General features: G+C 49.5%; 8 protein-coding genes across 8 annotated transcripts; 3 read left to right on the top strand and 5 right to left on the bottom strand.

Annotated features, from left to right (window-relative positions):
- Positions 1-1,007: 1,007 nt before the first annotated feature.
- N7457_009733 (ubiquitin-protein ligase RKR1) lies at positions 1,008-6,274 on the bottom strand (the record flags this gene model as incomplete). Its single annotated transcript, XM_057180776.1, has 8 exons — positions 1,008-1,529; positions 1,588-1,887; positions 1,946-2,319; positions 2,369-2,782; positions 2,837-3,684; positions 3,740-5,465; positions 5,523-5,916; positions 5,975-6,274. The coding sequence occupies 8 exons, from the start codon at positions 6,272-6,274 to the stop codon at positions 1,008-1,010; spliced, it is 4,878 nt and encodes a 1,625-aa protein (XP_057029162.1).
- Positions 6,275-6,616: 342 nt separating this feature from the next.
- N7457_009734 (TFIIH/NER complex ATP-dependent 5'-3' DNA helicase subunit RAD3) lies at positions 6,617-9,177 on the top strand (the record flags this gene model as incomplete). The annotated part of the gene is made up of 4 exons (XM_057180777.1): positions 6,617-6,633; positions 6,693-7,149; positions 7,206-7,322; positions 7,381-9,177. 4 exons carry the CDS (start codon positions 6,617-6,619, stop codon positions 9,175-9,177), a joined length of 2,388 nt encoding a protein of 795 aa, XP_057029163.1.
- A 1,603-nt stretch (positions 9,178-10,780) lies between these two features.
- On the bottom strand, positions 10,781-12,039 carry N7457_009735 (alcohol dehydrogenase family protein; the record flags this gene model as incomplete). Its single annotated transcript, XM_057180778.1, has 5 exons — positions 10,781-10,832; positions 10,881-10,925; positions 10,980-11,031; positions 11,084-11,862; positions 11,921-12,039. The coding sequence occupies 5 exons, from the start codon at positions 12,037-12,039 to the stop codon at positions 10,781-10,783; spliced, it is 1,047 nt and encodes a 348-aa protein (XP_057029164.1).
- A 564-nt stretch (positions 12,040-12,603) lies between these two features.
- Positions 12,604-14,084, bottom strand: N7457_009736 (kinase-like protein; the record flags this gene model as incomplete). Its single annotated transcript, XM_057180779.1, has 2 exons — positions 12,604-13,385; positions 13,451-14,084. 2 exons carry the CDS (start codon positions 14,082-14,084, stop codon positions 12,604-12,606), a joined length of 1,416 nt encoding a protein of 471 aa, XP_057029165.1.
- Positions 14,085-14,619: 535 nt separating this feature from the next.
- N7457_009737 (DNA-directed RNA polymerase I core subunit RPA190) lies at positions 14,620-19,813 on the bottom strand (the record flags this gene model as incomplete). The annotated part of the gene is made up of 4 exons (XM_057180780.1): positions 14,620-16,224; positions 16,285-19,006; positions 19,060-19,557; positions 19,629-19,813. 4 exons carry the CDS (start codon positions 19,811-19,813, stop codon positions 14,620-14,622), a joined length of 5,010 nt encoding a protein of 1,669 aa, XP_057029166.1.
- A 267-nt stretch (positions 19,814-20,080) lies between these two features.
- Positions 20,081-21,817, top strand: N7457_009738 (U4/U6-U5 snRNP complex subunit PRP3; the record flags this gene model as incomplete). Its single annotated transcript, XM_057180781.1, has 1 exon — positions 20,081-21,817. The coding sequence occupies one exon, from the start codon at positions 20,081-20,083 to the stop codon at positions 21,815-21,817; it is 1,737 nt and encodes a 578-aa protein (XP_057029167.1).
- Positions 21,818-22,101: 284 nt separating this feature from the next.
- On the bottom strand, positions 22,102-24,162 carry N7457_009739 (RNA-binding snoRNP assembly protein NAF1; the record flags this gene model as incomplete). Its single annotated transcript, XM_057180782.1, has 1 exon — positions 22,102-24,162. One exon carries the CDS (start codon positions 24,160-24,162, stop codon positions 22,102-22,104), a length of 2,061 nt encoding a protein of 686 aa, XP_057029168.1.
- Positions 24,163-24,312: 150 nt separating this feature from the next.
- On the top strand, positions 24,313-26,288 carry N7457_009740 (dolichyl-P-Man:Man(6)GlcNAc(2)-PP-dolichol alpha-1,2-mannosyltransferase; the record flags this gene model as incomplete). The annotated part of the gene is made up of 4 exons (XM_057180783.1): positions 24,313-24,404; positions 24,456-25,128; positions 25,178-25,972; positions 26,034-26,288. 4 exons carry the CDS (start codon positions 24,313-24,315, stop codon positions 26,286-26,288), a joined length of 1,815 nt encoding a protein of 604 aa, XP_057029169.1.
- Positions 26,289-26,480: the final 192 nt, after the last annotated feature.

Genomic DNA, 26,480 nt, shown 5'->3' on the forward strand with positions numbered 1-26,480 from the left:
AGATCTTCAACATGGCCAACTGCTTTTGCGGGGAAACTCTCACATCTTACTCAATTGAATACAACGTGGGGCTTCCAAGGCTTTTCGTCTACATCGAGACCTAGGATCGGTTCCGATGCCCCCCTTTCGATCCGAACAATGGCCTTTGACGCCCTACTTTTAGATGGTGGCTTCATTTATGGCAATTGGGGATTGCTATCTAAAAAGTCTTTTGCTGGGAATACCCAGGCTGATCCCTATCTCATGGGCAGGCAGAGAGCTTCTCTGATTACCGGGATCCAAATCTCTTTACCGTACGTAAGGCTTCAACCTCTATCATTATCTTTTGGTAGTAGAGAGCTACCCACTGCGCCCTTTGATAATCCAGTAATATTCCCAGCTCACTGTCAATCAGTCATGCAGTTCCGTACAGACGTAGAGCGGCCACACGCCTTACCTTTCCACATACATGGAGCCACTTGGGTCTCACAACATTCAAGTCTACAGTTCATGTGTCGAATTCACTCTGGTTCTATCATCCATCGGCTTAAAGTGTTTCAATAAAGCAAGCATTGTGGCTAAATGTCCCTGCGAAGGACTGTATAGAAAGATGAGGTTGGTCTCTTCTCCAAATCTCCGATTCGGGGAAGTCATCTGATTGGCTCAAGCCCTACTCCCTGAGGCCTCAACACACTCCGGCCACTACATCTGGCTTGTTCCAATGGCGTAGTAGAAGAAACACGAGTGCACACCAAGCAGTAAGATACTTCCCACTATTGATAGACATACGCAATCTTAACTCTCTACACATGTTAGTAGTAGATGCCGAACAAGCCTCGCAATTTTCCATGTGACTAAACATAGGTACATCACAACCTTGGAATATTTAGAGAATATTTAGGGCGTTCGAAAAGGATAATTATTTCGTCGCTCTTGCTGGAATCTGCACTCTTGAAAATAAAACAGGAAAAGCCCTGCCTTTTGATGTGTTGTGTGCCTCTATGTACAATCAAACAACAACAAAACACCTAAACATAAACAAAGTTGTTGCGGCAAAGTGGACAGGTGCTCTGGTTGCTGCTCTTGAACCAGCGGAAGAGACAGACAGAGTGGAAAGTGTTCTTGCACGTAGCGCAGCGCTTGTTGGGTGTCTGCATGTCTGTGGAGATAACAGAGTAACAGATGGCACACTCGCTTTGGCCCTTGAGAGCACCCTGTACATTCCGTCGGAAAGCCAACAAACCGTCAACAATATTGCCATTGGCAAACATGATCACTCCCTGGATAGTCAGCAGCCAGCTTTTCCATTTCTTTTCGTCCACAAGCACACGACTCCGGCCGACAACCAACGCTGACTGTAGAGGATACGCGGGTGGGAGAGTGATAGAAATAGACACTGGGGGTGACTCCTCATCGACTGGAATACTGGCGATAATTTCGCCTGTCTTTGGGGAAATCTTCACCTCAAGTGCGCGCTCTTCGTTTGCATCTTGGGTGGCAATCCAGTCGGTCACACTTTTGAGGGCCTCCTCAATCACAAGCGGGGAGATCTTAAAACAAGGATTAGTCACGGTTGCGAACTAAAGGGGCCAACCCAATATCACTTACATATCTCTCTGTCCAGGCTTCTACCGGGCCCTTGATGCGTTTCTTCGTGTCGATCCACCAGTTCTTGGTCATATTCGCAGAGTATCTCAGACACAGATAGTACAGATGTACCAGAAGCCATTGTGTCTCCTTTTCGGCATTTTCTGACTCATCAGGCTCAAATGAGTGAATATCAAGTTTGGATGCATCGATCATCTTTCCATGCGATTTTTGAAGGAAATCAAACGTGAATTCCAACAGTGGGATAAGAATATTGTTCTCTCTGATGCTCGAAGTATAATATTCTTGGACCGGAAGCGACTAATCAAATTGTTAGCAAGTTCATCTTGCGACTTTTTGCAGAGGGTTTGGAACGTACAGCATTGGAGAAATGATCAAACACAATCTTCCAGCTGAGAAGGTACGAACGCATGGTGGTCCACATCTTGTCGTCTCCATAAGCAGCAGAAACCATTTGCATTGTCGGGGGTTCAAGTAAGAGAGAAATGAGCTCATCAGGAAGACTGACTGCAGTCTTTGATAAGGCTAGCTCAAAGGATACCTTCTCCTGGGCATGAGGGATGTAGTTGTGGAGTAAGGTATAAGCGGTTCGCTGCACTGCTCGACTGTGCGCAGTGAGAAGATGGAATGTTTCGCTGACATCTTCCAATTTGTCAACGGGAATGGTGTTGATCAACCGTCGTAGCAATTCAACAGCAACATCACGAGGCTGATGGAATGTGGTTGAGGAGTCTATATAATGTTAGATAAAGTAACTGTAGGGGAAATCTATAGTCATTACCAAAGGTGTCAATGGTGGATGCTAAGGCATTGAACAGGGTTGTCTTGCGATCCAACCATGCATCTTGGACATCGTCATTGCTATCACTTTCCGAGATAGACTTCAATCTTGCGAAGAGCCTAAATGACGACACCAGCAACGGTAGACCTTCTTCGCCCCCATTGGTACTTCGCAATGCCGAGTTCAAAATTTCCATCGTTTCTTCCCAGTGAGACCCATAGATTTCTCCGAGAGCTGGAAGGACAAAGGACAACGTTTTGATCACTTCCGCTTTCAACCCAAGAGACATGGAGTCATTTTGGACACATTCGATCAAGTGCTTGGTGAGGAAAACTAAGCGTTGCGTCGGAATGGTGGCAACAACCTCATCTTCACCAGACAGCAGGATATTCAACAGAGCCAGCTTTCGGAATCCTGCACACAGTAAGTTCAGTTCAACAGAAGTTTTTCATACTTGCAGGTACTTACCAACTTGAGAAGCATCCTGGGGCTTGAGCCCAGTAGAGTCGGCAACCAGCTCATTACACATCCTGTTTCCGATGGGATTAGAAAGGATAGAGCTCCGCAATACTGCAAACCACGATGCCGAACGTATGGAATTTGCTGTTCGGGCTTCTCTGCAAATTTTAGCGACATCATCCGATGATTTAGAAGTTTGCAATGAATCTGTAATAGTCATGACCTTGACGAAAATTTCGCCGATTCGATAGTCCAAGGGGGATGTGCCCTTGAGTTCCTCCAATCTGCGTTCCCAGAACTCGACAAAGAAAGAAGAAATCGTCTTGTCCTGCGCGAAGCTTACTGGTTCATTGTCACTCATCCAGTTCCCAACCACCTTCCTGCCACTGAAGACAGTCTCCATGTACTCTTCGCGCTGGTCAGCCAGCTCAAGGCCTGAAATTCCATTGCAGTTTTCAATGCTCAAGTCATCATCTATGAGTTGGACCGCCAGGGGTAGGAAATGGAACAGTGTCTCCAAGTCCTCCTGGTCAAGGTATTTCACTAACTCAGTAGTAGACAGAATATTAATGGTGTATATTGCCAGGCGGAACGCAGAGGAGCGGTGGTCGGCATCGCGAGGTATGGTCGGCCATAACGCTTTGAAAGAATCAGACAGCTCACGCTGAACCAAGTGAACAATGCCTCCTAGAGGGCTTGTGATGGCAATTGAAGAACGAGGTGGGAGTTGGAGGAAGGGAGCCAGAGATTCCTCCCACGAGCGACGAGAAGGCAGAATATCTTTGACAGCACCGGTTGCACTGCCAGACGTTAGATCTGGCAGCAACTCATCTGCGATAGCAACAAGTGACTCGATACTAGACGAAGGTTAGTAAGATTTGTGGTGATTTTCAATCATGATCGAGCACTTACGACAACGACTCTTGATCTACATGGTTGAATCCGTGTTGGAGGATTTCAATACTCGATCTGGCACTCGTATCACCAATACCGGATTCCTTAAGCGATTTTAATAACGCCTCCGCCAAGCTGGCCACTTCTTCAGATGGTGATTCAGTGAGGAAGAGTAGCTTTCCTGCTAGCTTAGATCCGTGGGCTCCATTTTGGAATTCCCGAACTGAGGATGGTGCAGACTTTCCAATATGAGAAAGACCATGCAAGGCATCAAATACCTTATTGTCTGTGGATAAGGCATCGATCAAAGACAGGAATACCTGATCCGCCAATTCACCGTGTGAGGATTTGTTTTGAAGAACAGCAGTGACAATATGCCAATGAGAATGACTTCCTTCACAGGCTTTGGCAAGCGCCTGCACAACAAGTGACTTGAGCTTATCTTTGTGCTTAGCATCGTGGAAATTGAGGGAGTACAGCAAGCTTTGCAGTACATGCACATTTGACTGTTCTGGCTCAAGTGCTAGAGCTCGCTCGACAATGTTCTCAAAGCTGGATGCAAATCCATCCCATTGTCGACATTCTAAGATGATTGAGATCAATCGATCAGCGGAGGGTGAGAGCAACAGGTCCGGTGCATCATTCTGTGCGAATTTCTGGAGAGCCTGCGACTTTTTGGCGACAGATGGCATGCTGTGTACACACTCCTCGACTACAGCGGCAGCTCCATAGGGCTTCCCATTGCGAGTGCGCAAGACTTCAAGACATTCTTCAAGAAGGAACGTGCTTGTCTTTTCAAAGGCCTCTGAGACCTGGGCTTCGGCCTTCGTGTCTGCGATACGTGAGAGAACAGCAGACTTCAAGGCTAGGAGGCGTTTGGATTGAGCACATATTGAGTCTTGGGAATCACGGAAGTCCTTTGATTGTTCCGGAGACGAGAGCTTCACAGCTTCTAGCAGGCCATGAGAAAGAGAAGTACACAATTCTTGCAATTCCCGGTCTTGCCCAGTAGAAGCTAGAGTGACCACATAGTTCACACAAGTCCCCTCGGCTGACTGGGTCGGAAGCGACCATTGTGTTAAATCTGGATCGGCTCGCACATAGTGTAGCACCAAGGGGGAAAGACTCTTCGCGATGAATTCAGACCTTTGCTCCTGGGGAACCAACAGTGCAAGCCAAGTGCCTATCTGAATGTAGGATTTCCACCCAGCAGCAAGGTTCTCGCGGGGTTCTTCTCTCGAGTTAAGGCCTTCTCGCAAAGCCTCAGTCAAGGCAATCGCGCTGGTAGAAGTGATTCCTTGGTCAGCAGTGGTCTTGTCTGCGCCTGCTAAAATTTGTTGAGGGATAGTTCGAAGTAATTGGTCTAGATTTGACCAAAAGTTCCCGGATCCACCCTGAGATCCCTTCTGCATGTACTGGCGCAATCTCTTCGAAGCAGATGACTTCCCGGTGTAATCATCAGTCCACACTTGAGGCCTCAACGACGTCAATAGCAGGAGAGATTCGGATAATTCTGAGGCTGATCCTACTTGCTGGAGAGACAAAGATTTCCCAATAACGGCAGAACTTAGGGTCTTCCAGTCGACCCATCCAGGCTCCCGGGAAACCGCAGATCGAAGAAGAATGTATATGGACCGGCGAACATATGGATCATCGTGATAGCACAGAGCCCAGAGATCCTTACTGGCTAATAGGTTCTCGATCTCTGGCATGTTTTTCTGCAAATTATTATCGGCAGAATTGGCTAAAGAAAAAAGCGTGTTAGACAATGAATTTTGTAGATAAGAAACATCTAACAAACCTAATACGCGGTTGAAAAGCAAAACTGCCGCTCCCACTACACGAGCATATTTGCCCTCGGCGTCATCGCGCTTCACTGTTCTTTCATCGCTCAGTGTCAAGGCTGTTTGATGAAGAATGACATCGTCTACAAAGTCCAATATGGGGCTTTGGTAGATCTTCCATACGTTATTTCTTTTTTCTTCGGTCGAGAAGACACTCGTAAATGAGTCAAGGGCGGCTCGATGGGCTGGTCGATCATTGTCATAAATTCCTGCGATCCATGCTCCGATAACCTTGGGGAGGTTGGGCACGATTCGCTTCCCGACAATGCCAGCGATTGTACCCTGAATTGGATGGGCGAGTTGGCGTACTCGGCGCGACAAATCGATTGAGATTCGAGGGTAAATCCGAACCTAGGTTAAAATGCTAATTAGCATTTGATGTATATACTTGAAATCAATCTATCCATACCCAAGCCTCTAGGAAACCGTCATCCAAGGTTCCATTCTTCTCTGCCACTGTTGATATATGGTCTCGTAGCTCCTCCAGAGCCTTCGTCCGTGTGATTTCATCTTTCTTCAATAAATTCTTGAATGCGATAACCAATCGCTGCTCCGTAATGCGAGAAAGATCTGGTGGTGCTGCAATGTATGTGAGAGTCGATGGCTCCTTTCCTTGGCTGGAGAGACTACCGGAGAAACCTCCAAATGACCCAAAGGCACTGGCAGCAGCGCGACTGCTGGAGGCCTGGGATTTGAACTTTTTGCTCATGTGGGGTATGAGGTCAGCGGGATAAGGAAGTAGTGGGGGAGGAGCTCGATATCGAGGAGATTCAAAGGCTTCGGCGAGGGCAGGGGGTGTAAATCATGAATGATGGTTTGGGATATGCTTCCAATGCTGTATGACTCTTCAATCGCATATGTGAAGCTGCAAGCACATCCAGCTTTCATCTTCGAAGAACCCGCGGGACAAAAGATAGCAATCACGTGAGCTGGTGTCATCGCTGTCCTGATTAGGACAAGCGCGAAGGCGGAGCCGCGAAAGATGAGAGCACGAGAGCTCGCATCTTCGGATTCTTTGCCCTCTTGCGTTCTGCATCAGAGCCCAGCCAAGATGAAGTTCTTCATTGAGTAGGTCCCCTGTGAATGGCCTAATATTCGTGTTCAAACTGACCTTAGTTGTTTGTCAGTGATCTTCCGGTGCTGTTTCCGTATCCTCGCATTTACCCCGAACAATATGCCTACATGTGCGATCTCAAGAAGACCCTCGATGCAGAGGGTCATTGCGTGTTGGAAATGCCTTCGGGGACTGGCAAGACAGTTTCACTCTTGTCGTTGATTGTCGCGTACCAACAACACTATCCAACGCACCGTAAGCTCATTTACTGCTCCCGAACAATGTCAGAGATCGAGAAAGCTTTGGCGGAGCTGAAGGCCCTGATGGAGCACCGCGCCAAGGAACTGGGTCATGAGGAAGAGTTCCGTGCACTTGGTCTGACCAGTCGGAAGAACCTATGTCTTCACCCCTCGGTGAAGAGAGAAAAGAGTGGCACGGTAGTTGATGCTAGGTGCAGGAGCCTGACGGCTGGGTTCGTTAAAGAGAAGAAGGAACGTGGTGAGGATGTTGACCTTTGTGTATACCATGAGGTAGGACTTTTCGGTCTGCATCACAATATTGGGACGAGCTAATCTAACTGGCCTAGAATCTTGACCTCCTCGAACCACATAATCTGGTACCCACGGGTGTCTTCACACTTGATGATTTATCGAGATATGGAGAAGAGCATAAGCAGTGTCCATACTTTTCTGCTCGGCGCATGGTAAGACATCAGACTAGTCTCCTATATAACGTGTCTCATATCTAACAACGCTTCCTAGATGCCATGGTGCAACATTATTATCTATTCCTACCACTATCTTCTCGACCCAAAAATTGCCGAACGAGTTTCCCGAGAACTTTCGAAAGATTGCATTGTTGTTTTTGACGAAGCGCACAATATTGACAACGTCTGCATTGAATCGCTCAGTATAGACCTGAGCGAGGATTCTTTAAGAAAGGCCACCCGTGGCGCAACAAACCTGGAGCGCAAAATCGAGGAAATGAAAAGTTCCGATGAGGCAAAACTCAAGAATGAATACTCAAAATTGGTGGAAGGCCTACAAGAGGCAGAGAAAGCTCGGGAAGAAGATCAATTTATCTCGAACCCTGTCTTGCCAGATGACTTATTGAAGGAAGCTGTTCCTGGTAATATTCGCCGCGCCGAGCATTTCATCTCTTTCTTGAAAAGATTCATTGAGTACCTGAAGACTCGCATGAAAGTGACCCATACCATATCCGAAACACCCCCTTCTTTCCTCACTCACTTGAAAGACCTAACCTATATTGAACGAAAGCCTCTGCGGTTTTGCGCCGAGCGTCTAACATCACTTGTACGCACACTAGAGCTTGTCAACATCGAAGACTATCAGCCCCTTCAAGAGGTGGCTACTTTTGCAACACTGGTTGCAACTTACGACAAAGGATTTGTTCTGATTCTTGAGCCCTTCGAATCTGAGGCTGCCACTGTGCCAAATCCCATCTTGCATTTTACATGCTTGGATGCTGCCATTGCCATCAAACCGATTTTCGATCGCTTCAGCTCTGTTATCATTACGTCAGGAACTCTATCGCCCCTAGAAATGTATCCAAAGATGCTGAGATTCCCCACCGTTATGCAAGAATCCTACAGCATGACACTAGCTCGACGATCTTTCTTGCCCATGATTGTCACTCGCGGCTCCGATCAAGCACAGGTTTCATCTTCGTTTGGAATCCGTAATGACCCCGGTGTTGTACGAAACTACGGAAGTCTGGTGACCGAGTTCTCTCGCATAACACCCGATGGTGTTGTAGTCTTCTTCCCATCTTATCTCTACATGGAATCAATCATCAGCATGTGGCAAGGTATGGGTATCCTGGATCAAATCTGGAACTACAAGTTGATTCTCGTCGAAACACCCGATGCACAAGAATCTTCACTTGCCTTGGAGACATACCGAACAGCGTGTTGCAATGGACGCGGCGCTATCTTATTCTGTGTCGCCCGAGGCAAGGTTTCCGAAGGTATTGATTTCGATCACCATTATGGCCGTGCAGTGATTTGTATTGGCGTTCCTTTCCAATACACCGAATCTCGAATCCTGAAAGCTCGTCTCGAATTCTTGCGTGAGAACTATCGTATCAAGGAGAATGACTTTTTGTCTTTCGATGCAATTCGACATGCCTCCCAGTGTCTGGGTCGTGTGCTCCGTGGCAAGGACGATTACGGAGTCATGGTCTTGGCAGACCGCCGGTTCGAGCGAAAGCGCGCGCAACTGCCCAAGTGGATCAACCAGGCAATGCTGGACAGCGAAACCAATCTCAGCACCGATATGGCCGTATCAAATGCCAAGAACTTCCTCCGAACCATGGCCCAACCTTTCAAGGCGAAAGATCAGGAAGGCATTTCCACCTGGGGGTTGGCCGATATTCAGCGCCATGAGGCAAAGAGGAAAGCCGAGGAAGAGCGGATGATGAGAGAGGAGGTGAACAATGGGCATGCGATGCACGGCATGATCCCCTCTGCATCCCGGATCGTGGAGGACGAGTACGACGATGACATTGATGAGGATCTTATGATGCTGGATGCACGATAAAATAATCTTGTTCTTTGTTCCATAAGGCATGCATGATGGCGCATCTACTGGCGTGGATACTGGGGCGTTTGGACTTGGGCATAGTGCCTTTTGGCATGAGCGATCTTTTTAAGAATGGCAGTGATTTACAATCTGCCTTGCAATTAAAGATGAAATCTCATTTTTTCCTCTGTTACCTTGGTTTAATAGAACCGATATACGTACATGTAGACTGACTACCTTGGACTGGCATACGCAGTACGGGGTAGATGGTGATCATTTGAACCCTCTCGTAACTCGATTCTAGCCAAGTCTGCTTTGAAGAGTTTCTGAGTTGATTCCAATCAATCGATCATGAGATCGTGTATCTGAAATCCGGTGAACCCTCGACGATCTTGCTTCCTTTCGGCTGTTTGTTTGCCCCCTACATGCCCCGTGACCCCTGCCTTCCCCCTTTTGGATTGTGCCACCGCCCCTAGTCTCGGGGTATAAATACCTCCTCCTCCCCCCGATTCTTCCTCTTCTTTTCTTTCTTCTTCATACTTACCTTGTTTGGGTGACTGCGATCATGAAGGCGGTTCACCACAGTCTGGTCCCTGCATTGCACAGCGCGGCGGAACAAGCTGTTCAATGGCTTTCGGGTCATTGACAGGCGTATTCTTTGGCACCCCCACTCTCGTGGAATATCTTTTCATCACTCCTTGAGCCAGTGGCTCGGGCTTGGAGAAGAGACTCTTGTTAGTAGGTTGTATTCTGTAATGTTCACGACGCCTCCTGAGTAACATGGTTGTTTACGCCTCGCGTCCCGTTGCTCGCATTCATGTCTTGTCCCCCTTAGTGTCCATATCCCTTGCTGATGCTCGTTGCAAGTCACCAGAGGCACCACTAGCGAATGTATCCCCTCTGGTTTCAGTTCACCTCCATCTTGAAGAGCATCGTGCCCCAACCTACCCCAACTACCGGCAGTCTCCCCTTGCTAGTGGCCAGGTCCCCGGCAAAATGCAGCCCCTACATGAAAGCACACCCCTATTGCTCCGACATCCAACTTCCCTTCTATATGCTGAATGGGATCTTTGAGAGTTTCACAAGCACCGAAGCCCTCGATATCCTGCCATACCGAGCATTCCATCGATACGGGGCGCCCTGGCGAACACTCCACCAGCTACTAGACGCAACCTTCCCCAACACAACATCCCTTCACCTCAGACCTCATCTCCAAGGTGACGATCAGCGACTGCAGCAAAATCATCGTTATCGGGGGATCAAGAACGCATACAACTACCCAGTCTCACTCACCTCGCTATCGTCAGTCTCACACTCCGGTTTATAGGTATCTTTCAAACAGTGCTTCTGTCACAATACCGCCGCATGATGCGTGGGAGAGATTGGAGTCTTAGAGCGTGGATGATGTATTACATGGGCTTTCAACCGAGGGTTAGAGCTGCCAATGCAGTGGCTTATTCAATTCATCTCCGTTGATCTAAACATCACATGCACTGAGCAGGGTAATAATTATCAAGGCGTCGGTGCAATTCTTATAATGGAATCAAAGGTTCATCATTCAATCCACTAAACAGAGACATGCTCTTAGGCTAGGTTGTCTCAAGATTGGGGCACCAAGCTCTTATGCCTCAAAAATGACCTTGTGGGCTCGCATGTGATGGAAGTCGTCATATCTACCGATCAGTCAGTAACGTATCCGAAGCTGAAAGAGGAAGACTTACGCCTGAACGGCCTGTGAGAGCGGGCGGATATCTTGAGACATAAAGCTGGGAACCGTTAGATGCTTGCAAAGCATAGAGTATCGTTTCAGACAAACTCACTTGAGGACGTCCTGCTTCTTCTCGAAAAGTTCCATGGCTGGTCCGAATATACCTAGCAGAAATTAGCAAAGCCGTTAGAGTGGGATGGGACAGATATAACATACTCCGAACGGGGCATCGGCCCATCTGCAGACGAATGTTCTTTGCGTAGGCCTCATTCCCAGTCCACGGAATTTCCCCATTGTGAACACCCACACTTGACAGGCGTCCCCAGGGTCGCAACAGATCAAAGCCCATTCTGAGCGCACTGCTATGTCCGACGACTTCAATAACAACATCCGCGCCTCGACCTTCGGTAAGTTCCTTTACCCGTTGTCGCAATCCTTCTTCGTCCGTCTGGAAATTCCAAGGCTCAGCTCCCAGACTCTTTGCAAGTTCTAGACGATCAGGCACACTATCGATTGCAATAAGATGCTTAGGCTTGTGCTCAAGAGCACTAATCAGTGCGCAGATACCGACAGGGCCACAGCCAAAGAGAAGGACAGTACTGTTCTGAACCTCCTCCGGACTTGTGCCAGAGAAAGCGTTCGACGCAGCGAAGAATCCAGTAGGGAAAATATCGGCCATAAGAACCAGCTTCTTCTCGTCGACTGTTTCGGGGACTTTGAAAAGAGTCGAATCGGCCAATGGGACACGCACGTATTCGGCCTGTCCACCATCAAGTATGGCAGTACCGTATAGCTTGCTTCGAGCGCATCGAGAAGAGAAGCCCCGTTCGCAGTAGAAACACTCTCCACAGCTCACAGTGAAGGGTGAGACTACTTTATCTCCGTTGTGAAAATTGTTGACACTCGATCCAACCTCGACGACTTCGCCTGTAAATTCATGGCCCATGACGAACCCTGTCCCAGAGGGCTGATGGCCGCGAAAGACATGCATTTCACTTGACAATGTTAGCTTTTGAGCGCTGCTTATGAGCTCATTCAAGGTTGGTCTCTTACCTGCCACATAGTGCCGTGTACCGTACCTTCAAGATCACGTCTGTTGGGTCCTCGATTTTGGGGATAGGTCTCTCCTCGACAGCTACCTCCAACGGGCCCTTGAAGACGACAGCTTGCATTGCGGAGGGATGGATATGTGGATTGTTTGGAGGACGTGAGAGGTTCGATTTGGCTACAATTGGGATGTGTTGTCTGATGCGGGGATATGCTTCTATATACACTTCTCGGCGACATCACCGAGCGGACCTCGGCAGATCTCGGACTTTTTCTTGAAATCAGTTGGCAAGCTTGTGGGATTCCATCGAGTGCATATATTTAAATCTCTTTTGGCCTCTGATAGCAGAGAGGGACATCGTGCCTCTTATGTATCAATATACTGCCAATCGAGGCTGTTAGAAACAACCCTGGGAGGTATTATAATGCATTCGAACAGAGAGATCAGACAACTAATGACAAGATCTACCCCGCTCATACTGCAGTGTCTGCTCTCCGCTATGTAGATCAGGGGGGATGTTCTATACTAGACAGTATACGAGATTCGTCCTTCGCGCAGGGAGTATTAAAGCCTATCTATATATTTAGACTCTGCGAATACAATCCACAGACTGTAACTCCCTAGTAATCGGGAAGTACAACTACCTATATGTAGGTAGAAGCACCGTCAGTTACTGTCCGACGGTATCTCAGGCCACAACAGGAGATTTCAAACTCCGTTCATAATCCGGCAATGCCCACTTGACCATCCACTTTGACTGAAGCACTTCATCGGCATTCAGTCGGTTTTCCGACCGGAAAACCAGCATCCGGCGCATCAGGTCTAGAAACGCTGCCGTTTCCTCTTCCCCAAGCTCGCTTCCCTTTTTCCGTCGCCACTTCTGTACGCAGTGCTCGAATCTCTTATCCAGCGGAGTCCATTTATTTGTTTGGTGATACTCGGTGGACTGGCCATCGTCAGAGAAGAACTGACTCCGTCCCTCCCAACGCACCCACCAATCCGGGGGCATCGGCCCCAGGACGTCGATATGCTGAGATATCACATTGTCTTCCGTCGCAAACTCCGAGCTAAACAGAGACTTCATCCCGACAATGTCCCAGATTGTCGTAGCTAGGCTCCAAATATCAGAGGGATACAGAAGGGGAGCGTCCGGTTTGAACATTGCTTCGGGGGCTCGGAAAGCTGGTGGAATGTGGCAGTCTTTCCCAAGTCGGACTTCCGAGGCTGGGGCAAAAGCCTCACCGAAGTCACTTAAAAGTATGCGAGCCTCAGGAAGTGTCATCTTATCTGATGATTTCCCGAGACATAGTGGTTCAACTGCCTTAGCCGGGACATTTGGGGGAAGCGACTCCCCACTTTCTCGCGTTATAGGGACTGTCTCGGGTTCGCCATATCTCTTATATAGCTGTTCAATGGAAAGGTTATCAAAACTGGAGGGGAGCTTAAGCAGAACGTTGTCTAAACGAACGTCTAACCCAGAAAATGTCGAACGTTAGCCCAAGAGACTCTTATTGTAAAGAATTGCTACAACATACCTCCATGGACATAGCCGCGGGAATGCATGTATGCCACGGCCTGAACAAGGCCATATGACAGCGCTCGAGCAACTTCCAAGGAGAAAAGACGATTCTGAGAGACATCCCTCAGACTGCACGCAGCTAATGTAACCGCGTAACATGTGTGCGTTCCATTAGGGCCTTGCACTTCGAATTCATCTAGTAAATTAGCGACTAAGCCACACCCAGCATGTTGAGACAAATTCGGCCTCAAGGGTGTAGACAGAGCCTTGAGAACCTTCGTCTCGCGTAGAGGCGAGGATGCTATGTTAACCTTCACAGCAACGTATTGCTTCATGTGCATGTCACGGGCAAGCCAAACAGTCGAGTAGCCCCCATAGCCGAGTTTGTCTGTAATGTGATATCGGTTATGGAGCATGTCCCCGACCATAATGGGATGATAGCCTCCGGGCTCATAATCCTCCAGTGGCTCCACGCGCGGGATCCAGTTGTACTTGATGCGACCTTGAGTATTTGTAGAGCTTGCTCGCGGAAATGAATAAGACTTCAACTTCGGAAGGCCGCGGCGCCATTGTGAAGATCGTAGTGTAGCCAGAGGTAGAGATGTCAGCAAAGGTACGAAACGCTCAACTACTAGAGTGGAGTGCGACATTATGCTTGAGTGGGGCAGCACCTCGGAGGATTGGGGGTCAAGGGACCGTACGGAGTTCCAGGAAGACCTCTTGCGCAGAAGGTCCAGGTCTTGGCATTCTTATACGGTGATTCATACCGACCCATCACGTAGTTTGATACTCCAAATGCCCAGGCTCAAGCATCAAGATGCCCATTATTTCAATGATTGAGGTACACTTTGACATGCCCTCATCCGGAAGAGATGCCCTCGAAGTGCAGACTAACTTGGTTTCATTCTATGACCCTAAGCCGATCGCAGCCCAGGCGGGAATGTTACTGTCAAAGATTATTACTTTGAAAAGATCTATTTATCGAACTAGTCAAGATGCTAATATGAACAGCGACAGACTTTTTGGTTCCGCTGCACAAAGAAAAACTCCAGATCATCGACACATCAAAGATGAAGCGACATAAAACGGACAAAATGACAAAAGAGCTTGGCATAAAAAACACAATATACACATGAAACACAAGATCAGATACACATTTCAAAACTCCATCCAGTCAAAGAGTGACTATGCGACAGGAGCGAGAATGTCGAAGGATCCAGTGCCGACAGTACCGACACGGCCAACAACGATTCTGCTACTGGGACTCTTGAGGTTATCGACACCCCGCTCGAGCACAACGTCCTTCAGGGCGCCGACAGTAGTCTCGAAACTGGCACGCGCGAAGGCGGACGAGGCATCCTTGACCAAGCCGTTACGACTGAAGGCCTTGAAGCCACCGGACTGCGTCATCACATCACCAATCAGGTTCAAGTGACGGTTGTCAACGGAGATACTGTGACCCTTGAAAACGGCATCCATTTCGCGGACGATAGTAGCGCGAGCAGCTTCCACACCGTACAGGTTGAGCATGTCGTGGATGGAGTTAGTGTAGATGGAGTGGGGCTTGATGATATCCTGGTAGTCACGCATAGCGAGGAGATTGACACCCTCGGTGAGAATGTTCGCGGGATCGCCCTTGGCCTCGTCGGCCTCGACGTAGACACAGTTGCCCATGCCGGGGATGCACTGAATGACAGCGAGGTGGAGAACCTTCTCAACCAGGGGAAGAAGCAGAAGCTTGGGGGTCTCGACGTCGTATTGCAATTGGATATTGCAGGTGTTGCCCTTCTTGGGGTCGAACTTGAACTTCGTGATCTCCTCGAACTTGCCAATAACATCATCCTCGCGCGCCTTGGTGTCTTGGGCGGTCTCGTCGTCAGAGTCATCCTCAGAGTCAGAACCGTCCCGCATCTCCACGTCGCGAGTGCTCTTGGCAGGCTTGCTGATTTCATCTTCGTCGTCCTCATCGGGGGTGTCCTGACGTCTGATGATTTCCTGCTCGCCATCGTCGGGTCCTTCGTATGAGACCTGGTTGCCCCGGTTCTGAGCTCCGGCGGCCCGCTTGGCATCATCTTCATCATCTTCGTTGTCATCGTCAGCTGGCTGGGCCTCAGAGTCAGCGCCTCTTGGTGCCTCGGCGATTTTGCCGATCGAGACACCAATTTCAGGCTGAGAAGTTGTGCCCTTGACACCCTTCTTCTCTTCGTTGCGCTTCTTGAGCTCGGCCTTGGTGAGTTTCACCAATCGAGGAATGAGCTTGGATTGCAGAGCAACCAGGACATCCTTAGTCTCAATGGCATACTCCTTGGTGTATTCTTCGGACGGGAAGAAGTCGATATCAATATCGTAGATCTTAGCCTTGGAGTGGCCAATGCCAGAGCCAATGCGTTCCTTCACTTGCACCTTATCAACAAGTTCAGCAATGCTGAGTTTGCTGATGGCCTTAGCGAACTTCTCCGAGTCCTCCGTAGAAATCTCTTCATTCAGAAGAAGGGTCATCGTAGGGGTCATAATCTTGGCACTTGCAGTCATAACAATTTCACGTAGACGGGGAATACCCAGTGTGACGTTCTTAGCCGAGTGACCAGCCAAGTGGAAAGTGTTGAGAGTCATCTGTGTGGACGGCTCTCCAACGGACTGACCGGCCATAATTCCAACAGCCTCACCAGGATCAATGATAGACTTCATGTACTTCATGTTCATCAAAGCCTCGAAGGTCTTCTTGGTGACCTTGCCCTCAATGTTCTTCTTCTTGTCTTTGATGAGCTTGTTCTTGTTGACATCCGCATACTAATAGAAAAATATGTTAGAATTTCAAATGTTGACGAAAGAGAGATGGCGGGTCCATACCTTCTTGAGCTCCTGAGCGAAGGCTTCAGATGTACTTCCCAGGTTTCCTCCAGGGGGGAAGCGAGACAACACAGGGTCCATAGCATCAATCTTTCCGGTCTTGCGGACTGCCTTCATGGCATCCTTGTGCCAATCGGTAACACTTTCCTTGGCCAGTTTGTGGTAATCATCAGCTTGAACTTGCTTAGAGATGGAGATGTGGTTCTGAGCAAGGAAGTCGAAGTCGTTGAGATGCACCTGCTTGGTGATATCGAGACCATCCTCTCCGTACAAGAATTGGACGATGGAGCCATCCGATGCCTCACGGACAGAGGAGTCGTATTCAGCCTTCAGGCCTTCCATACCCTTAATCAAACAACGCTGCAGATAACCGGATCTAGAAGTCTTGACAGCAGTATCAATCAGACCCTCACGACCAGCCATGGCGTGGAAGTAGTATTCCTGGGGCTTGATTCCGGTCAAGAAACGACCAGAAACGTAACCACCAGCCATGGGGTGGGTTTCGAAGGCCTTGAACGATGGAAGAGTCTTTCCACTGATCATGAGGGGTACACGACGACCCTCAAGAACCTGCTGGCCAAGATTACAAGAAATAAGGTTGGCATTGACACCGGATCCCTTGGCTCCAGAAATTGTCATAGACTGCATCTGATTCCAGGGGAAAGGCTTAGCAAGGCCAGCTGGGAGACAGGCACTGGTGATTTCAGAAGAAAGCTTGGCAGAACGTGCGTTAGAAACGCTATCCAGACCACTTTGCTTATCGTCATCACGAAGAACCTCCTCCAACCGTCTATTCAACTCGGCAGTCTGGTCACCAGGAGCCTTGTCCAGAGTCACGTACTTCAGAGCAACCTCGCGACCCATCTGAGGAGCGGTGGCCAACTTCTCCCTGCGGATACGGTCACCCTCCTTGGTCAATCGAAGATCGTCAATACCACAACTGAAGGCCCGCAGGTTCAGAACGCGGGTAAGGAGTCTTCCAAGAATACCGATGAGCTTTCCAGCAATGCTATATCCATAGACTTCGTGGATAGCATCGATAAGACCTCCAGCAGTAGGACCAAGCTGTTTCTTATCGAGGATACCACACAGGTACTCTCCGTCTTGGAAAATGACTTCGCCTTCTTCGTTGCCCTCACCCCATCGGTCACCAGGAGTCGAAGACTTGCTCTTCAATGTCAAGCCTCCACGGTCCGAGGGCTGGATGTTCTTAAGGATTGTGGTGATGATCTGCTTTCCGGTCCACAGGCACTTAGGCTTTCTCATAGCGGGCTCAACGAGTTGAATGCGGTCGGTGACGATGTGGGAATGCTCTGGCCTCAAGCAACTGTACAAAAGCTGGTGATAATCTTCCTCGTCGTAGAAGCTGTCACGGCAAGTAACCCAAGTTCCCATTGAAATATGATCTTGAATCAAACCTCTCAGTGGTTTACCTGAGGTGGCAACGAGATATTGGTGATCAGCGTCTGCCAACATTCTGGCTTCGGCTTGAGCCAGCTCATTTTGAGGGAAATGCATGTTCATTTCATCACCGTCGAAATCGGCGTTGTAGGTGTTACAGTTAGCGTAGTGCATGCGAATGACCCGCTCGTTGGGGAGCACACGGGCCTTGTGACCCATGATGGAGGGCTTGTGCAGGGTTGGTTGACGGTTCATCAGAACGTAATCACCGGTGGTGAGATGACGGTAGACCTTCTTGTTGCGCGAACCCTTCTGGCGCCAATTTGATGGTGCGAGCAGTGAGTTGGCAAGTGCTGTTCGCTCTTCCAGGTTCTTGAACTTGAGGTTAATAACCTGACCGTTTTCGTTCTCGATAGAAGAAGCACCAGGGTACTTGTCGGGACCGTTGATAACAGCCTCTTTCAACTCCCAGAAGTTGTGATTTGTGACAGGCTCGGGGAAAGTCAACTTCTTGGCGAAGACAAGAGGCACACCAATCTCATTGGGTTCAATGTTGGGATCGGGCGAGATAACACTACGAGCAGCAAAGTTGACACGCTTACCCATCATGTTCTTTCGGAACAGACCTTCCTTCTTCTCCAGAATCTGCTTAATACCGTTGGGCTGAGACAGGGCAGCTGAGCCGGTGACTGAGGTACGATCGCGATCAATCAAGCCGTTGACCACATCCTGAAGCTGAACGATAGCTTGAAGGAGATCACTATAATTCCGTGCCCGAGACATAGTCTTCTCTTCCTCGTTTTGAATCTCCTTGCTGATCTGGTTGATAGTGTCACATCCCTTCAAAATCGCATTGAAGGAAGTGTTCTGCTGTGCCTCCATTACTGTTCCGGCACCCTGCTGGACTGCAGGACGATACTTGTTTGGCGGCACCATGAGACTCTTGATGAAGAACATGTCCGCTGATACAACCTTCACTCCCTTGGGCACAGGCCGAGAGTTGTAAACAAGCTGCAGGATGTCGCTTTCTTTCTGGAACAGCAGATGAAGAGCTGCATAGACTTCAGAGGAAGACATGAATTCTTGGCCGGTGGATCCTTGTACCTCTTGCACGACAGCCACCCCACGGCGGATTTCTTCCTCGGCTCCATGGATCTCAGAAACACCGTTCTGCTTGGATTTGGAGTTTCTCTCTTGCTCGAGGAGGACCATGGTATTCGGTGCCTGGAATCCTCCTTGCGCCATCGCAAGCTTCGGCTTCTCAGAAAGTTGCTTTCGGAAGATTTTGTTGTATCGATCCTTCTTATAAGAGGGGGATACTCTGCCATAACGTTAGATAGGAATTTCAAAGCTGAGAAATTTTGCACAACGTACCCACTGCAGTTAGCGCATTTCTTGAATGCGTTGATATCCTTGAGGAAAGCCTTGATCAACTCTCGTCTAGCTTCAGCGGCAATAGGATTCTGCCCGCCAGCCATCAATCCATCCACTTTGCCTTCCTTCTTGGCTTCGCGGATGCGCCGAGTGACATACTCAGACCGCTTTTGCATATAGTCATCATCATCAGGGTCATCTGAGTCGTCCGAATCGTCATCCTTGCCTTTGGTGGACTTTGACTTGGCACCTTTCACGGCTCCCATCGCATCGACAATAGCGACTTCGTCAACCAGGCCGTATTGCAGCAGGCGCAATTTGCAGGTGTACATGTTGACCTGGTTGCGACCCATCTGCAAGCGAAGACAGTACACACATTGTGCTCGGAGAAGGCGGAAGATGTGATCGAAGAATGTAACATTATAGAAGGGAACTGGGAGCTCAATGTGTCCGGGGTGTCCGGTACAGGTAAAAGAGTTCTGACGGCAGGTAGTGCATCTGTAAAATTAGAAGAAAATCTCTCATGTTAGAGATTGAACAATATACTCGCCGTTAGGGTCGAGACTTACACATGATCACCCCAAGCGCCCATAGCAGGGTCTTGAAGACCACCGGGAACAGGGTTGTTGAATGAATCCAAAGTCGGAGTATTGTGAATTCTTTTCACCGAGAGAGCTTTAATCTCTTCCTCGGAGTAGACATTGAAGTCAACCCCATTAATGGTCGAGGCGACCGGGCGCGCAAAAGTTGCCATTGTAACCCGCAGCTCCTTGAGCAACAGAAAACGCTGGCGCACGAAATCAAAGTGCTCGGATCAAGTCTCCAAGTGCTTTAGTTCTGGAGCGAACTTTTTTTTTCCGGAGCAACATTCTTTCTGCCCCTCCCCACCGCTCTGTGTTTGGGTTTCTGCGTGGATCCCCTCGTGTCATACACCCCGACTTTCTTGTCTATGTCTACCTGCTAAATCATTTTGTGTTTTACGGTTACCAGAATACTGAGATTGTGAAAATCCATTTTCAATATGGCTGACACATCGGGGAATGCGCTAAAGCGTCCTCACCCTGAGGACCAGAACGACAACTCCCAGAAAAGGACCCGCTCCAACCATGGGTCTCCGGCACCAGGTCAAGGAGGCTCTACTCCGGGGAAGCCAGACATTGCGAAAATGGTGGCCGAGGCACGGGCAAAGGCAGATGCTGTCCGCGCTCGTCTACAAGCTGCGCGCGGTGGCGCGACAGCGACACCGACACCACCACCACCCCAACCGGATTCTGCAAGTCCTACTCCGCCAGCACCCAGTCCCGCGATGTCGAGATTAGAACAAATGAAAGCGCGAGTTGCTGCAGCTACTCAACGAGCCAGTGCGTCCTCTCAACAACGACCCAGTGCGCCCGCAGCCTCCTATCAGCCTCCGGTCCGCGACGATGAAGGCATTGCCAAGGCTCGCGGTGGTCTGGATGTTGGACTTCATCCCGCACTTCTCTCGGATGCTACGCCTGAGTTTCGTGGTGGTAAACAGTTCAAGCCGAAACGCGCTGGTGGGCCACAGCTTGATCTGTCCGGTCCGTCTGTCGAAGAAATCAAGAACAACCCCTACTTTGACCCATCCATCAATCCTAAAGCGACGATTGCGAAGCCCCGGCAAAACCGGCAGCTTATATTCAATCAAAAGGGCAAATATATTCAGCAGGCCGCGGCTCTGCGCAGACAGGCGCAGTTGGAGGCTATGAAGAAAAGAATTGCTGAGAAAGCACGACAGGCCGGTCTCGACGAGGACATGGACGTGGAGAAGGCATTCCTTGTTCCTGCTCCCCCCGCTCTGGAGTGGTGGGACGAAGGCTTGGTCAATGGAAGCGACTACGATGCAATTGATGACCCACAAAACATCAAAATCGATACACCTGACACTATTATCACACTTTACATCCAGCATCCTATTCAACTTGAACCTCCGCAAGAAAAACATATGCCTGCGCAGAAGCCCATGTTCCTTACTCCCAAGGAACAAGCCAAGATTCGTCGACAACGCCGCATGGCGGACCTGAAGGAGCAGCAAGCTAAGATCAGACTGGGTCTTGTGGAAGCACCGGCTCCAAAGGTCAAGAAATCCAACCTCATGCGGGTCTTGGGCGAACAAGCAGTCAAAGACCCCACGGCCGTAGAAGCTCGTGTCACCAGGGAGATTGCAGATCGTCGGGAGGCCCACGAGACTGCGAACGAAGAACGCAAATTGACCAAAGAGCAGCGTCATGAAAAATTGGCCGCTCAGCAGGAGAAGGATGCCGCTTTGGGAATCTTCCAATCTGTATATCGAATCGATAGTTTGGCGAGCGGCCGGAACCGCTTCAAGATCGGCAAAAACGCAGAGCAAAATAAACTGACGGGCATGTGTGTCATGCATCCCAGATTCAATCTGGTAATTGTTGAAGGTGGCAAGCATTCTATCAACAATTACCGAAAACTGATGATGAACCGCATCGATTGGACCGAAAACCCCGGATCTGATCGAGTGGCTGCAGACAGCCCCGAAGCTCAAGTGTCTTGGCTGTCCACTGAAGATGACAAGGGAGAGCCTCGGGATTTCAGCGAGAACACTTGCAATCTCCTTTGGGAGGGCCAGGCCAAAGGCCGCTCCTTTAAGAGATGGTTTGGTGCCCGTATCTGTGAAACCGACTCTGCGGCAAAAGAGGCCTTGTCCCGTGCGAAGATGGAGAGCTTCTGGACACTGGCAAAGAGTGCCAAGCCAGCTGAATACTGAGAAGAAAATTCCTACGATTGAGAATCAAGATCTAGGACGATTGTATATGTACGAATAGCGAGTTTGTTCTTTTATAGCCAATGTCATTGATATACATACAGCTTCAAACATTTACCGACTCGTTGACGTCGTAGAGACTTCAAACACGAAGGCACTGAAATCAAGCCATAGAAAACTTGCCCTTAATCAAAGATTTCCAACCCACATAAACCCCGCTCCGTATGCAAAGCAAATATTCCGATGCCAGGATATCACAGAAGAACATGCAAGGAAAAACAAATTTATCAAGAAGGAGGAGGGCCTTGGTTCCCGCCGCTCAAATTCCGCAGCAAATCCAGCTGAGCTTTGACTTGATCAAAGTTCATAGCAGGTGTTTGGGCCTGGGGAGGTGCTTGCTGCTGGGGCTGCTGATAATGCGGGTGCTGGGGCTGAGCGAAATGCTGCATGGGCTGAGTCCGCGCAAGTTGAAGCAATTGTTGTTGTTGCTGTTGCAAAATAGCAAGGTGTTGAGGGGTGAATTGATTAGCACCCTGTGAGGGGTTCTGGAACATCATGGGCTGCATTTGTTGTAATCCCTGGAGATTAGGGAACTGGAAAGGCATCTGTGCTAGCCCTCCATTTTGACCAAACTGCGGCTGTTGCTGTTGAAGTTGCGGGTTCTGAGCTTGTTGCTGTGCGTATTGTGCATATGCAGCGAAGGGCTGGGCCATCCCGTACGGATACTGGGGCTGCTGTTGGTACATGGGTTGGCCGTATGGTGTGGGCTGGGCTTGTGGTTGGGGTTGAGGTTGGGCCTGGGCCTGGGCCTGAGGCTGAGCCTCATAGGATGAACTATTGCCCTGCTGAGGCCGACGGTCTTGTTCCCATTCCCTGCCTCCTCGTCCCCCTCTGCCTCGTCCTCCACGCCCACGATCACCCCGGCCACGGCCTCTTCCGCCACGGAAGCCGCCGCGCTCATTGCCTTCGACTGGGGGCTCGCGGGAACTCATCATTTCGTGGAGGTTGGTGGGGCGTGCAAGAGGGGTGTAACCCTCCTCGCCTCCTGCATCGTCATAGTTGAGCTCACTCTGGTTCAACTTGGAAGGTCCCGGGGCTGGCTTCTTGCCTCGGGGGCCTTCTCTGGCTTCCTTTCGCTCTTGTCGCTTTTGCTTTAGCTTGCGCTTATATTCAGCCTCCGCCTCGTCATCGGAGAATTCCATCTCTTCATCGGCAACCTCCTCGTCGTGGAAGTTGGAGGCATCACTGCCCTTCATGCCCTTAAGTGGCTGAGTGAAAACAAAGGTTGAGTGCCCTTCAACGTAGAAAATGTCTTTTCCCTTAACTAGGCCCTTTTCCTGAACCTCGGCGGCTGTGGCATATGCGATGGTGTACAGAGGGTTTTCAACTCTGCCAAGGGTCTCTGCTACTACACCAATAACCTGGCGGTCATCAGAGCAAAGCAAGGAGCCCGACTCAAGTACCTGATATTCTCCTGAGGTATTGGCCTCGACAAGGACATTGTTGTCTATAGCGGCATGAACTTTACCGAGGAACACAATATTCATCTCGGGGGTGATCTTGACGTCAGGAACAGGCAAAATCTCCTGTTCGATTTCGTTGGTGGTCCGCAGATGTCCACCCGATTTGCCCTTGCCATCTCCCTCGTCATCCGAGCCGCCTTCCGCTAGCATGAGAATCCGCGCTTGCTCCTCGGCACTGAGGATGGGATAGTCCTCATCGTCGCTATCATCGGAGTCTGAGGAATCTGAACTGTCCGAAGATGATTCGTAGGGGGAGGAGTCAACCTCCCACTCAGGGTGCTCTTCTTCTTCGCCATCTTCGCCCTTAGCAGCGGCCTCAATCATATTGTCTTGGTGTGTGTTTTGCTCGACTTCCATGGATTCGGCGGGGGCAGCAGTCGCTTCATGTTCGATTTTGATCGCCTCCGGCTCGTCCTTCATCACTACCTCGCTGGGTTCGGGCTGGGAGACATGTTGGTTTTGATCTTGTTTGGTCTCTGTACCCAAATCCTCTTCTTTTTGCACTGGCTTATCTTGCTCTTGCTGGGTTGTGTGTTCGGTTGGGGGTGAGCCATTGGCTTGTTCGGAGGGGTGGTGGATAAGGTTCAATCCGGGGATCACATTGCTGGGCTTTGAGGGAACAGGGATATCGCCTGCATCTTTTTCAATGGTCACCCCAGTTGTACTCATGGCTGGGGTGGCGCCAGCCAAGGGAGTGCCGTAGAAATCGCTGCCAGTGTCTGGGGTCCCATGGACAGGCGGCGTCTCGATCAAACAGGGCTTTTTCGAAGCAGGGCCTTCAGTGGCACCTGTAGCCTCATTTGAGGAGTTCTGATGATCACTCATATTGATTTTTGACCACAAAATAGAATAAAACCAATGCAAATCGCAAGATCAGAAAAATGTCGGATAGGAAACTTTTTTTTAATCTGCCGGATTACACAGGGCGGTCAACGAAGCCTTATCGGTTATCGTAACTCTATCTGGATGAAGTCAATGTTTCCAGATTCCAACGCCTCTCCAACACGCAAGATGGCAGAGACCGACAATGCTGCGGGGGATGTCCATAAACCTCGAACAAAGAAGCAGTATGTAACTTAATATATGTGGGATTAAACAATCTGCTGACATTTATATAGACCCCCACCACCTCCCTTCTACATCCCCCTCAATATCACCCTCTACCTGTGCTTAGTCGCGAACGGACTCGCCGCGATATTCTCCCCAATCCAAGATTGCGATGAGGTTTTCAATTTTTGGGAACCTGCGCATTATTTACAGCATGGATATGGACTCCAAACATGGGAATATTCCCCTGTTTATTCTATTCGGAGCTGGCTCTACGTCTCGCTCCATGCTGCCGTAGGCAAGCTGGGGTCTTTGGTGGTTCACACCAAGACAACTGAATTTTATACAATTCGGTTAGTTCTTGCATTTGTATGTGCAGCCTGCCAGACTCGATTATACTCGGCGATCTGTCGCACTCTCAGCCCCCGCATCGGTCTCTTGTTTGTGATGGTCACTACACTCAGTCCCGGCATGTTCCATGCTTCGACTGCCTTTTTGCCATCCACTTTTACCATGTATATGTCGATGCTTGGTCTGGCTGCATTCCTTGATTGGAACAATAGCCAAAGAACAGCGCGGGGGATCATGTGGTTTGGACTGGGCACAATAGTTGGGTGGCCGTTTGCTGGTGCGCTTATTGTCCCACTTTTGGCTGAAGAGGCTATTATTAGCCTCAAGTCCGGATTGTTTGGCTCATTCTTGTGTGCTGTATTTGATGGTGTTGTTCGTTGTTTGTCTATTCTGGTAAGTTGTCCTTGTCTGGCCTCGATGGGGTTACTAAGGTGTATCACAGGCTCTTGAAGTTGCAGTTGACTATGCTTTCTTCCGAAAACTTGTCCTTGTGCCTTGGAACATTGTTGCCTACAACATCTTTGGAGGAGAGGGTAAGGGACCAGACATTTTTGGGACAGAGCCGTGGACTTTCTATATTCGAAACCTCTTGCTCAACTTCAATGTCTGGTTCATCCTCGCCATGCTATCCGCACCTCTACTGTTTTTCCAGATGGTCTTTAGATCGCACACTACCTCCTTGAAAACCTCACTGCGATCCATGACCCTGGTCGCACCTTTCTACATGTGGCTTGGTATCTTCTCGGTCCAGCCTCACAAGGAAGAGCGATTTATGTTTCCTGCATACCCATTCCTGGCACTCAGCGCGGCTCTTAGTTTCCATATTATCCTGACCTATCTTGGTTCAACTAACCCGAAGGAACTAGTCGGGCGCGTACCAACCAAACTTAAGATTGCTGCAGCCCTGTCAGTCGTTTTAGTCGCTTTCAATGCTGGCTTGTTGCGCACTTTGGGCATGGTCACGGCGTACAGCGCTCCATTGAAGGTCTTTGAGCCTCTACAGCGGGTGGACATCGCGCAGGCAGGAGACTCGGTGTGTTTCGGCAAGGAGTGGTATCGCTTCCCGTCCTCCTATTTCCTTCCCAACGACATGCGTGCCAAGTTTATCCGAAGCGAATTTGAAGGATTACTTCCAAGCGAATTCCCGGACGCGCCGAGCTATATTCAGCGTCTGGATGGTGCCTCGCAGATCCCGTCTGGCATGAACGATCTCAACATCGAGGACCCCAGCAAATACGTAAGTGCCGCAACGAGATGTTGAAATGACCATGTCCCATCTTATGCTGACTTGAATACAGGTTGACATCTCTCAATGTTCTTTCTTGGTTGACTCCTACTTCCCTGGCCACGATGCAACCGAGCTGGAGCCTCATTACGTCACAGATAAGACGCAGTGGGAGACGGTATCCTGCGCAAGCTTCCTCGACGCATCCCAAACCGGTCTGCTAGGTCGGTTGATCTGGATTCCGGATCTTCCAGTCATCCCAGACCGCTTCCGACGCAAATGGGGCGAGTACTGTCTGCTCCAGCGAACTGCTGCAGGTCATGTATAAATCCAGGATAACCCTTACATTATTCTGGGGAAGACATGCTCTCCAGAGTAATTGTGTAAAAATATCAACATTCGAACAATCATCGACATTCAATCCCAGCAAACATAGAGAGACAAAAGCCAGATTCTCGGGTAGGACGTAGCATGCCTTTTTCCCAAAAGGACAAAAAGTCCGTGACCTTGAAGAATGATA

The sequence above is a fragment of the Penicillium paradoxum genome (genome assembly GCF_028828445.1).
Source record: "Penicillium paradoxum strain IBT 22861 chromosome Unknown utg000007l_segment0_segment0, whole genome shotgun sequence".
Taxonomy (NCBI): domain Eukaryota; kingdom Fungi; phylum Ascomycota; class Eurotiomycetes; order Eurotiales; family Aspergillaceae; genus Penicillium; species Penicillium paradoxum.